General features: G+C 51.3%; 1 protein-coding gene across 1 annotated transcript in view; it reads right to left on the bottom strand.

Moving 5' to 3' along the window:
* Positions 1–3,231: 3,231 nt before the first annotated feature.
* Positions 3,232–11,335, bottom strand: part of ADCY2 (adenylate cyclase 2) — a 273,347-nt gene continuing 265,243 nt past the window's right edge. Inside the window, exons 23-25 of the mRNA XM_040977391.1 lie at positions 9,932–10,046; positions 7,517–7,641; positions 3,232–3,966 (exon numbers count right to left, since the gene is read on the bottom strand). Of these exons, the coding sequence (XP_040833325.1) occupies positions 3,814–3,966; positions 7,517–7,641; positions 9,932–10,046 (393 nt within the window). The 3' untranslated portion in view covers positions 3,232–3,813. The remainder of the gene's footprint in view (positions 3,967–7,516; positions 7,642–9,931; positions 10,047–11,335) is intronic.

Raw genomic sequence — 11,335 nt, 5'->3', positions numbered from 1 at the left:
AGGTGCCAAGAGGCAACTGCCCGTACACTTTTGAACTCTGGAACATTTGTTTTCCCAGAGGTCCAGTGTTTTCTGGAGCAAACCCTTCCATCTCTTTGAGGAGGCATTTCCCCCTCTTGAGGGTGGAGCTTCCCATCTGAGGGGTGTGTGTGGAGCGGGCAGAAGCAGTGTGTATCTAGGGCAGTTTGTGACCATCCGCCCAGCTCCGAGGAGCTGCAGCAGTGTGACTTGGAACAGCTGTCTTTTCAGACAGCCGCCGCTTGCTACCTGGGAAGTGTTTAGGGATCGTCTGAAAGCTGATCGAGTGTTGAGGTACCCGCCATGCTTTCGATGGAGAGTCCCTCGGAAGAAGTCACCTGTACTGTGAGTTTCCCACAGTTGAGCAGTTAATGGGCAGGGATCCAATTAACTTCAATGCTGATCCCTCCAGCCCGGGTTTGACTCTTTCGACTCCGCAGAGAGGATCCTTGGGGACACCTGACGCAGAACGGCTGGCAACTTCGAAGCTGAGTGACTCTGAAAGATCTGTTTGATTTTGCCCCCAGTTTCAGCGTAGGTGTCTTATGTTTTTGTAAATGCCCTCAAGTAGTTTGCTTGGCATGTTTTTGGATACATTTTGCTACATTTATAATAATGTAACAGGAAACAAAATTGGGGTTGCAGATGTCTGTATTCAGTCCAGTTTTCGAGAAGAGGAGACGCGTGGCTGTAAATGATGTCACTTGAAGGTGGCTCCCTTAGCGGCTGCCTGGCCTGGGGCAGGGGAGGGTGCAGCTCTGAGGACGGTCAGGCAGCAGGGGAGGATCGCGCACACTTCACTTCTCTCTGCATCCTGACATTTTCAAGTCAGAGCCAGTTAATGAGTGCCTGTTAAAGGCATGTGAGAGAACATATTGCTGCGTGAATAAAGGGGGTTTTATCAGATTTCCACTGGTGGCTGAGAACTCGTGATGAAACCTCCCAAGGGGGATTCAAGTCCATAGAAAATGCTTGTTATGGGAAGAACAAATTATGGATTTTTAAAAGCTTTTGATGTTGAACTAATCTTATCCTTTAACTCCACTTCCCAGGAACTAATTGGAGCCCCCTTGCATCTGTAGCAGAAGAAAGCAGACTGGCGGCTGCTTTGGAGAAAGCCCACGGAGTTGATACTGAAGAATCCCGTGGGCTCGATGACAAACTTGGGCCTTTCTGGACAGGCCCAGGAAAATCCTGGCATTTTTTTTTTAAGATTTATTTATTTATTGGAAAGTCAGATATACAGAGGGGCGGAGAGACAGAGAGGAAGATCTTCTGTCCGATGATTCACTCCCCAAGTGAGCGCAACAGCTGGTGCTGCGCCAATCCGAAGCCAGGAACCAGGAACCTCTTCCGGGTCTCCCACACAGGTGCAGGGTCCCAAAGCTTTGGGCTGTCCTGGACTGCTTTCCCAGGGCACAAGCAGGGAGCTGGATGGGAAGTGGGGCTGCCGGGATTAGAACCGGCACCCATATGGGATCCCGGCGTGTTCAAGGCGAGGACTTTAGCCAGTAGGCCATGCTGCCAGGCCTAATCCTTGTATTTTAAGGGGCTTGGAGGGCAGGTGCTTTTCACAGCTGAAGGTGTCCTGCAGGCTTTGTGGGTGAGGAGAGCTCCTGGCAGGGGCTCCCCTCATGCCAGGGGCCAGGGAGGCCGGCTGCTGGATGGCTTGCATGTAGCATGTTTCCCATTGCTTAGAGCTTAGTGCTCCCATCAGAAACGAGTCCGTGTCAGACTTTAGAAATTGGGCTGCTTCCATCCCAGTGTTGCCTCAGCCACGGCTCAATCAGGAAACCTGGAACAAGCGCCTGAATATCTCTGCACCCATTTCCTCCTGTGTGTGGACTGGAATCACCTGGAGGAATCGTGTGGCACAGTGCCAGGGTTCTCAGGTGGTGAAGTTGGGTAAGACCCAAGCCTGCATTGCCGACTGCCAGCTGATGCCAACAATGCTGTCCGGGAACACAGAGCACATGACCAGGTAGCCCTGACAATGCCTCTGCCTGGGGACACGGAGTTCGTGGGCAGGTAGCCCTGATGGTGTGTCTTCCCGGGGACACGGAGTTTGTGGGCAGGTAGCCCTGACAGTGCCTCTGCCCGGGGACACGGAGCACACGGCCAGGTGGCCCTGACAGTGTCTCTGGTTGCTCCTAAGTTCTATTCTTACCTCAGGGATGTGGGGGCAGGCAAGAGCCACCAGGTGCTCCTGTTGACCACAGCTACAGGATTTAAATGCAATCACGGCATCCCTATGGCACACTGAGCTCGAATTCCACTGGAGGAAAGGTAAGTATCTGACTGCTTATCAACTTTCTGGAGCTCTCAGTGTATTCGGATCAGTGCAAAATTGTGATTTACAGGATCCCAATGTCCACTGGGGTGAACCCCTGGACAGGCTACACTCTGTCCCCAGGAGCTAGTCCTGCAGGGCATGGTGGCTGTGCCCATGCTGGGAATGAGCTGGCAGGAGCAGGCCAGGCACCTGCTGGTTCTCATGCTCATGAGCCCATTTAATAACAACCCAGCTCCTCCAGCTGCCAGGCAAGGCAGTGCCCGTGTTCCAGGCCACTGGCTGGCAGCAGGCCAGGACTCCAGCAGCAGCGTGTACTTGAGGTCCCACCAGCAAGCGTTTCCTGCCAGATCAGCTGCCCCTCCTCCTCCTAGGTGCTGCTGATCTAGCTGGAGACCAACCCCGCTGGGATTGACAGTTTTGCTTTTAAGCATCAGATCATGTATAACTGCCACCTTGTTTGGCACTGAGTTCTTAATTTGGAAAGAAACAGGTGCCTTTGTTGGGCTGTAGGAATAAATTCTTGCAGGCCTTTCAACTTAAAAAAAAAACCCACATAAGCCTTGGTTTCCAGTTTTCTCAGACTCCTCAAGTGTAGCCGGTGAGTGGGACTCCATGTTGTGATTAAGTTGGGCTGGTGGGTCTGGATGACTGTGCAGTCTGCACCTTACAGCCCCAGCACTGTGTTGCTGCAGAGGGAGCAGCACGGACAGCAGGCGCTGTTCTAGCTCCTGGACAAGCTCTTTACTATGAATTTTCCCAGAAATGCTTTCTAGAGATGTCATGAAAACGAGTCTGAGACACAGCACGTATGCGCTATTAGCGAATGACATCACTGGCTCTGTCCCATCTCAGCTCCATGAGGATGCCTCCATGTTGGCTGTGAGCAGGTTCTTTCAGGAAAGGACGCAGGCACTCTAACCCAAAGTACGTAAAACTTTTAATGAGTTAACCTTACAAAAGACAAATGGCATTAAAACATCAGACAAGTTTGGTACAAAACTGTCCTAGGCTGTGAGGACTGATTCTGTTGATGATGGCAACATGCTGCTGGCTGGACACACAGAGCCAGGGTGACGAGGGCCGCGGGTCACAGGTGGCGGTGAGACACGGGGAGGACCACGGACCGCACGAGGTAGGGGCGGGGGAGACAAATACTGTGGGTCTGAAGCGCACTCGTGGAGGTGGTGGGTGGGCGGAACATGCGCCAGAAGATACTGTACACCCCTAGTTTTATTGCCTCGAGTGGTGTGTTTCACGTTCTCTTTGGATGCTCTTCCTCCACCATGCGTCCTTCTGTCCTTCTTGTTCGGGAGTAAGCACAGTGCAAGTGGCAGGACGATGGGGCAGACGTGGGACAGTATGGGTCACAGAGACAAGTCCGCGAGGACCCGGAGGATGGGACAGGACACCCACACCAAAAACGAGGGCCCCAAGGCGCAGTCCGGGAGTGCGTGGTACCTTCTGGGGGTCGCTCTTCCCTCACTGGGGATGCAGGCCACCCTTCAGGATGCCACGTTGCTCTGGGAAAGGGATCGTGACATTTCTGTGCTCACGAAGTACGTCTTCAGGTCCCCCTTCCCCTTCACGTTGATGATCCCGCGGCACGTGCACGTGTACCCCAGCGTCTGCAGGATGAGGCTGGTCTCCTCCGTGACCTACAGGAGAGCGTGGTTAGCACCCTAGGCCATCGTGCAGTCCAGGTAAAGGAGGAGGAGCCCCTGGCCACTCTGCTCCTGAGAAATCCAGTAGGGAATCTTCTCTTACCAAAGTCAGGTTTGAGGACAATGACGTTTAGTGCAGTCAAGTCTTGTGCAGGGTGAGTACTGCCATGGCTAGCCACTAGATGGGGCTACAATCCTCAGAGAACCTGGCCTCACCTGCCTTTAACTTGCAGGAGACTTGGCTAAAAGAAAGCCAAAATATTTTGCAGCTGTACTATTTTAGATGTTTACAGATGACCATAAATGTCATTTTATGAAATCAGATATTAATAGCAGGTATAAATAAAGGGAGACACACTGAGAAGCCCAGTCGACTCCTGCGACTGGCCACGTCTTTCAGGTTTCTGCACATGGGTAACGTGAGCTGTAAGGAACCCTTTGGGCACTAGCAAGCGTCTGATGCTCCCCACCACGTTAAAGGTCCCCTTACTATGTGTGTGTGTGGAGGGGTGTCTGTCACAGTAGTTAAGCCAGTAATGGGGTCACCCGTGTCCTGTTTAGGAAGATCTAGGTTCAGGTGCCAGCTCTGCTGCTGATTCTAGATGTGGCCACCCTGGGATGCATCAGGTCCCTGCCACTCACATGGGAGACTAAGATTGAGTATCCAGTTCCTGGATGTGGCCAGCAAGGTCACTGTGAGATCTGGGAAGGGAGCCAGGGTCTGGGAGCTTGCTCTGTCCATCTGCCTTCCTCACTTTGTCTTCAAACATTTTAAAGAGGTTCCCTCTTGTCACTGACTTGGGATGCATAGGAGGGAGCCCCTGGTCACACCTGTAGCTGCGCTGAGATGCTTGGCTTTCTGCCATTGCACGCTGGGTAAGGCCCCCAGCTGCCTTAGGACCTGCACCCAGATGGCAGCAACCATCACAGGCTGGGAGTGGGGGGTTCTAGGACCCAGAAGGCTGGGGAGTCAGGATGGTGACCTGATGCTCAGCCCATGCGCCTTGCCGGTCTCCAAGTGGAGCTGCATAGTCTTGGCTGAGCCGTGCACTGTCTGGGCTGCACATGGGATGTGCCCTCAATGTGAGATCATGTTGAGGACCAAGGCCCCACCTGCCTGTGTCCAGCCTGCTAATGGATTTGAGGGGCCTCCTGAATCAGACCTTTCTGCAAGCAGAATCTGGGTGAGACACAGAAGGGAGGGCTGAGTGTGAAGGCAGCATCCTGACTCCCCAGGAGATTTCTAGGTCTTAAGGAAGGAGAGAGCAGTCTTGATCCAGGGCTAGTCACTAGTACTGGGGGTCCTGCAGACCCCTCTGATGTGAGCAGGAGGAGGACTGTGGAGGTGGGTTCCAGGTGCTGTGTCCTGAGCCCAAGCTGGGGTAACGCCCCCCGGGCAGGCAGGGCCTGACAGGACACAGGGAGGCTTTGAGGACTGGGTGAGAACCAAGAGAAGAACATGGTCTTAGCCCAGGAACAGAACTACAGTCGCTTTCCATGAGCAAGGATTTCTCTTAGGGGCTGTCAGAGCATTTCACACACAGCTGATGTGTGACCACCTAAACACAGACCCAAGATAGCCTCTGGGGGCTGACTGTCCAGCTGTGCTGCTAATGAATGCTGGGAACCATTGCGGGCATGTTTGAACTATCCACTGGTATTGGTTAACACCAAGCCACAAAGCACCCAGCATGGCATGAATGCCTGCTGGGCATCCAGTGGGTTTCCAGGCTGGCCTCTGCATTTGCAGGCTGGGAATCACACTGGAGATGCAATGCTGTCTAATGACAAGAGCCCCTTTTTCAGGTCTGGGAGCAATGGTTTCCTGGTCTCCACAGCCTCCCCTATCCCCCCAGGGCACCCCCATATTTTCTTTCTTGCTGCACACAAATAGAAATGAAAGGCTACTTGTAGCAAAAATGAGCCATACTAGCTGGCAGAAGGACGCTTGCTGGGATGTGCACTTTCTAGCCACTGAATTAAGTGAGCGTATGCAGGCCAGCCAGTGCACTTGACTTTGGACAAGTGCAAAGGGCAAGGCTGGGTGTCCCTCAGCAGCATCCTTGGTGGCTCAGGTTTGCTAGAGCATTCCTGACATGGTAAGTGGCTAGCAATGCTTGTGCAGGCACTACTCAAAGCACTGGTGCCAACAGCAATAGGCTGCCAAGGTTACTGCCCACTCTTCTGGACAAGACAGTCATCCGTGGCCACAGCCTCCAGCTGGAGAATCCCAGCTCAGCCTGTCAGGCAGTGGGGAGATCAGCCAGCGCAGACATGTCCACTCCCTCAGTGACCTTGGGAGCAGAGCCTTGGCCATCACCAATTTTGGGTAAGAGAACTTGGGTAATTCACTCTCCTTTTTATAACTGTATTGTCTCTGCCTTCTGCCAGATGTCTGCTGACTAATCTGGGCAGAAGATGGCCAGTGCTTAGAAGTGAGGCTTGTTCCATCCCATGCAGAGGCTGTCCTTTAGCATGGCCCCAGAAATGGGTTGGCATGCATGAGGTGGAGTAAGCCTGACGACTTCAGAGGGGATGCCCTTTTGCAGAAGTAAAGGATTGAACAAGGCCATAATGATGTTAGCAGGCAGGGTTATTAGGTCTTCACCCAGCTGGGATACCCAGGCTAGAGACTCAGCACAGTCCCCAAGAGATGACTAAGTCATTATGTGGGTCTGCTGGTTTTCATACAAACTTGCCATTAAGTGGATTTTGCTTTCCAGAATACAACACAATGGGGTCAAGTTTAACACCTCTACTGTTTGAGGATGAGGCCGTATAGAGTTCACACACAAGAAAACCTCCATGTACCTTCTGCAATGTAGCATCTCTTCTGAGGGCCTGGTGCCACGCCCAGCAGGTGCCATGCCCAGCTCACCGAGTTGTCACTCAGTGGTGTCTTCATTTCCCCTAAGTTTCAGCAATGAAACTAAAATTCTGAAGCCAAGTAATGTACACACAACTTAGGTAGCCCCACACTTCAGCAAAAACCCTGACTGTGTTATTGGACAAAATTATTCCTCTGTAGGAGACAGATAATACATTGGCATGCTATGTGTTGTGGCATGACTTCTGTTAGAAAATGGTCAATTCAATCAGATTATATCCTTAAGTAGCTAAGGATTTCAGTTGCAGGATGGCAAGAAGATAACCTTAAGTTTGTGTAAAATTTCCAGACCATAATTAAAGTTTTTGTTTTTTTATATCTTAAATTCCATGGATTTCAAATTTTCCTACCCTCTGGAAGAAGCTCCTGGCTTTGGCCAATACCCAGCCATTATGGCCATCTGGGGAATGAGCCAGTAGATGGAAGATCTCTTTCTCTCCTTCTGTCTTTAAATTTGCCTTTCAAGTAAAAACAAATCTTTAAAAAAAATATTGTTGTCAACAGCTACTGCAGAAACTTACATTTCACCAATAATAAGATTTCAGTAAGCTTCATAGCAGACTTTGTTTCCTGTGTGTTTGTATAGTTACTATGTGCATACTACTTTTCAGTTCCCAAGACAGACATGGCCTAGGACAGCCGTGAAGATGCACTCACCTGGATCTTGTCCAGGACCCCGGTGCTGTCCATCCTGCTGGCCACGTTGACCGTGTTGCCCCAGATGTCGTACTGTGGCTTCTGGGCTCCGATGACGCCAGCTATCACAGGTCCATGGTTAATTCCTGTGGCATGGGAATTAACAAGACTCAGTTTGCAGAAACTGGCTGCAGCAGGCACGTCTGAGGAATCCATTGCTGAGTCATTATTAAACGTGAGCTCGACTCAGGAGACCTACTGCCACTCATGTCACCATCTCAAACATGCAAAAATGTTCACCCTGTTCTTTAACCTAGACCTTGAATCCTATTTATGCATCCTTGGTCATTCTTTGATGGTACAACCATTTCCCCTGTTGCTGGACAGTCAGTCTAGAGATGATCATTGTTTTGCAACAGCTTTGCAGTCTCCATATGCATTCCGAAGTAGACCTTTAATTATAACTGGCTACGCTGAATGCACTTGACTGTTGGACTTGGGTTCACTCCTGCATCCAGCCAAATGGAGTGATACAACCACACAGCACAGCAGTAGCAGGACAGCGCCATTCTGACACGTACACACTTCAAGGGCCACACGTGGCTTTTCCTTCTGCAGGTGCCATCCTGCCGGGAGTGGCTGCAGAGGGCCTGCTCCTGAGAACACACTCCCTGCAGACTTCCTGTCCCCACCTGCAGGGCTGTTGCCTGTGACAGCTTCCCACTGGAACTACTGAACTCAGCAGGCACAGGGGAGAACGTGCAAAAGCCCACGAGGAAAATCACAGTAAAATATTTTGGTGCAAAAAGCTTTGAAATGCATAGCATGGATTTTCCACTAATTTTCTGAAGACTTCCTTACATATATTTCAAAACGTTTTGTACCAAAATTTAAAATTTTATTTGAAATGCAGAGTTCCTCCCACCTACCCCTCCCCCCCCCACACCTTCCATCTTGCAGTTTAATCCCCTGTAGCTGCAACAGTCAAGGTTGGACCAGGCAGAAGTCAGGAGCCTGGAATTCCATCTGAAGTTCAATTCACATGGTTGGCAAGGGCCCAAGCATCTGAGCTATGTCTGCATCTTTCCCAGGGTGCATTAGCAGGAGTTCCACTGGAAATAGAGCAGCTGCAACTCAAATCCCTACTCAAATGGTATGTTGGCACTGCAGTGGCAGCTTAGCTTTCTGTGCCACCATGCTGGTCTCTAAATTTTATCTTTTAACTCAATTTTCCTTATACTTTTTAGATCCTCACATATGGCTATGGTGGCAATTTCCATTGATAAACCACCTCTTGATGGATTCCCTTAATATGTACTGCTGCTGTGGACAGGTTTTTAAGCATTAAAGAATCTCGGGTCTGGGGACATGGCGAAGCAGGCTAAGCCTTGCCTCAGTATTGGCATCCCATATGGGCACCAGAGTCGAGTCCTGGCTGTTCCACTTCTGGTCCTGCTGCTGGGGTGCTCAACCCCCGTAACTTTGGGCTTCATGCCCTGCACACATCAGGGCAAGTAGCATCCTGTCTTTGGTGGAAACCGCCTCCCAGACTGCAGTTCTCCAAGGAGACTGAACAGAAGGGCAGCATAGGAATTCATGTGGGTGTCTCTTGCTGGCATCTGTATACCTCAGTTCTCCACACAACCAACCAGACACCCTGGTCACTGCTAAGGATAAGTGGAACAGGGACTGGGCTCACATCCATCAGCCCAGCCATTCCATCCTCAAACAACAGTCACTGTGTATTTACACCTGGGGCTGAGGTGCACGAGGACATGCTGGGTGGGAGGTGGGTGTGGCACCCGCCACCAGGGGCAGACGCTTCAACATCTGATCAACATTGCTGATTGGTCAGCACAAACCAACAGGAAGGATGCCTCCCTGTGGCAATGATTCAGACTCACATACCCACAGTTAGGGGAGGGTGTTCATGGAGAACCATAGAGAAACACAGGTAACTGAGAGGCATTGGTCACCAACTGTCCGGGCTCTGCACTTCCTTCTGGATCCAGGATGCACACCATACTGAAGGAGTCCAACTGCACTAACAAGGGTGTTTCTGAAAGGCTGAACTCCAAGTGCCAAACTTCTTGGCAATCTTGGGCAACTTCATGGAGTGCTCTCTTTAGATGACTTACAGCTCAGGACAGCTGGAGGCGGCACATGGTGGCTTGTGGGCAGGACCTTGGCCTGAGGGACAGGGACTTTGGGGAGAGAAACCCAGACAAGCTCCCACCAACAACTGGGCCCAAGTCAAGGGAGTATCTCTGGTTTTTCTTTCCAATCTTGAGCCTTAGGGGTTCACAGCTTGCCTGAGTCCTCTTATCTGCAGTCCAGTCCTGCCACCAGAAAAAGAACATGGGAGCGGTGCCATTCCAACACAGCAGCAGCGACCCATGATGCAGTTCCGTATTCCATGCCTTCCCTGCAACCTACCTACTCGCAGCTTGAAGTCATTGAAGGAGTGTTTGTTGATGGCATCCAGTTTGGCAACGAGGGCAAAGGCAAACTCCACCATGGTGCCGATGTGCATGTACTGCCGCTCGGGCTCCTGGGGAGACAAACAGCACACAGTGTCGGATGAACAGAAGGGAGACCAGCCCCCCTAGTCACGGTCCAAGCTCCAGTGGGAAGCAGAAAGCACATCCTGGCACTTAGACCTCATCTCAAGCCAATTACAAATCCCTTGTCAAGGGCAGGGGTAGGGTGGGGTGGAGTGGGAGTCAATCCTGGATAACACTGACTCGAGTCCCTTGGGTAACTTCATGCTAGGAGCACCGTGCAGGCTGAGGCATGCAGCCTTGCTAACCAGGGTCCACACTGTTTTAACCCAGGAAGTTCACCGAGGGCTGCAGTCCCCAGCACCAGGACAGAAGCTTCTGTTTCCATGCAGTACCCTCTAGTTCTGCTAACACATTCCCCTTTTAGGCCCTTTTAAGCCTGGAGAAAGAGGGTATTCTTGGTGGCACTGTGTTCCCCACAGGGCAGTGGAATTCTCAGTGCATGGCTGATTGTGGCCAGGTTAAGTTACTAGGTGTGGCTCCTGCCCAACAAGACAGCCGACAAGACATTAACACACATGCACAGCCAGGTGATGACACCGGGAGACTGTGCCATCTGTGAGCCGAGGAGAGGGAATTTAGAACCCTGGCTCTGCTCTCATCTTGATCTTAGCTGTGAGCATGCAGCACCCTCAGCTACTTGGCTGTGGTGGCTCGAGCAGAATATTATAGGGTCATAATTCTTCCCTCTTCCCTTCTCTGAATGCTTCATCATTCCATGAGATGACAATAGAGGAAGAAGAGGAGAGACCTCAAGGTTTGCAGTGGGGATAGTGGGAATGTCTATGTATTCATAACTAATTCATAACTTCTCATCCACAAGCCAGTTCACACGCAGCATTCATTTGCAATATCTATTATATTTACTTTTGAAATGCATCATTTGAAGCCACTTTTTCTGATGGTTATGTTTCTCAAATAGATTCTTAGGTCAGGCCCAGGATGAGTCCGTTATTGATGTTCCTGTTCTGGGGGGTCACTGTTCCTGGCACTCTGGTATGGTCAGGGTGCCCGAGCACCCTGAGGAGCAGTCTGCATGGCTGCTAGCCTGCTGGGCAGCTGCCCCTGCCAGGTTAGGTGGCAACACAGTCCCCAACACTGCACTGTGGCTGGGGCTAGGGATGCCTCTGTAAGCTCAGGAATCAGTGCAATCTTGGTGATATCTGTCTCCCTCCCCGGTGTGTGCATGGTCTGGGTTAGTGGGGAAGGCTCTGCTCTGTGACTCTGGCTGGGCTGCAGGAGAGGCACCTAATGAAAGCTGGTCAAGTGGCCACCATTA

Source organism: Ochotona curzoniae, unplaced genomic scaffold (genome assembly GCF_017591425.1).
Source record: "Ochotona curzoniae isolate NIBS_2020 unplaced genomic scaffold, NIBS_Ocur_1.0 contig_2754, whole genome shotgun sequence".
Classification (NCBI taxonomy): domain Eukaryota; kingdom Metazoa; phylum Chordata; class Mammalia; order Lagomorpha; family Ochotonidae; genus Ochotona; species Ochotona curzoniae.
The sequence above is the reverse complement of the archived record's forward strand: the minus strand, read 5'-3'. Positions and strand labels throughout refer to the sequence as shown.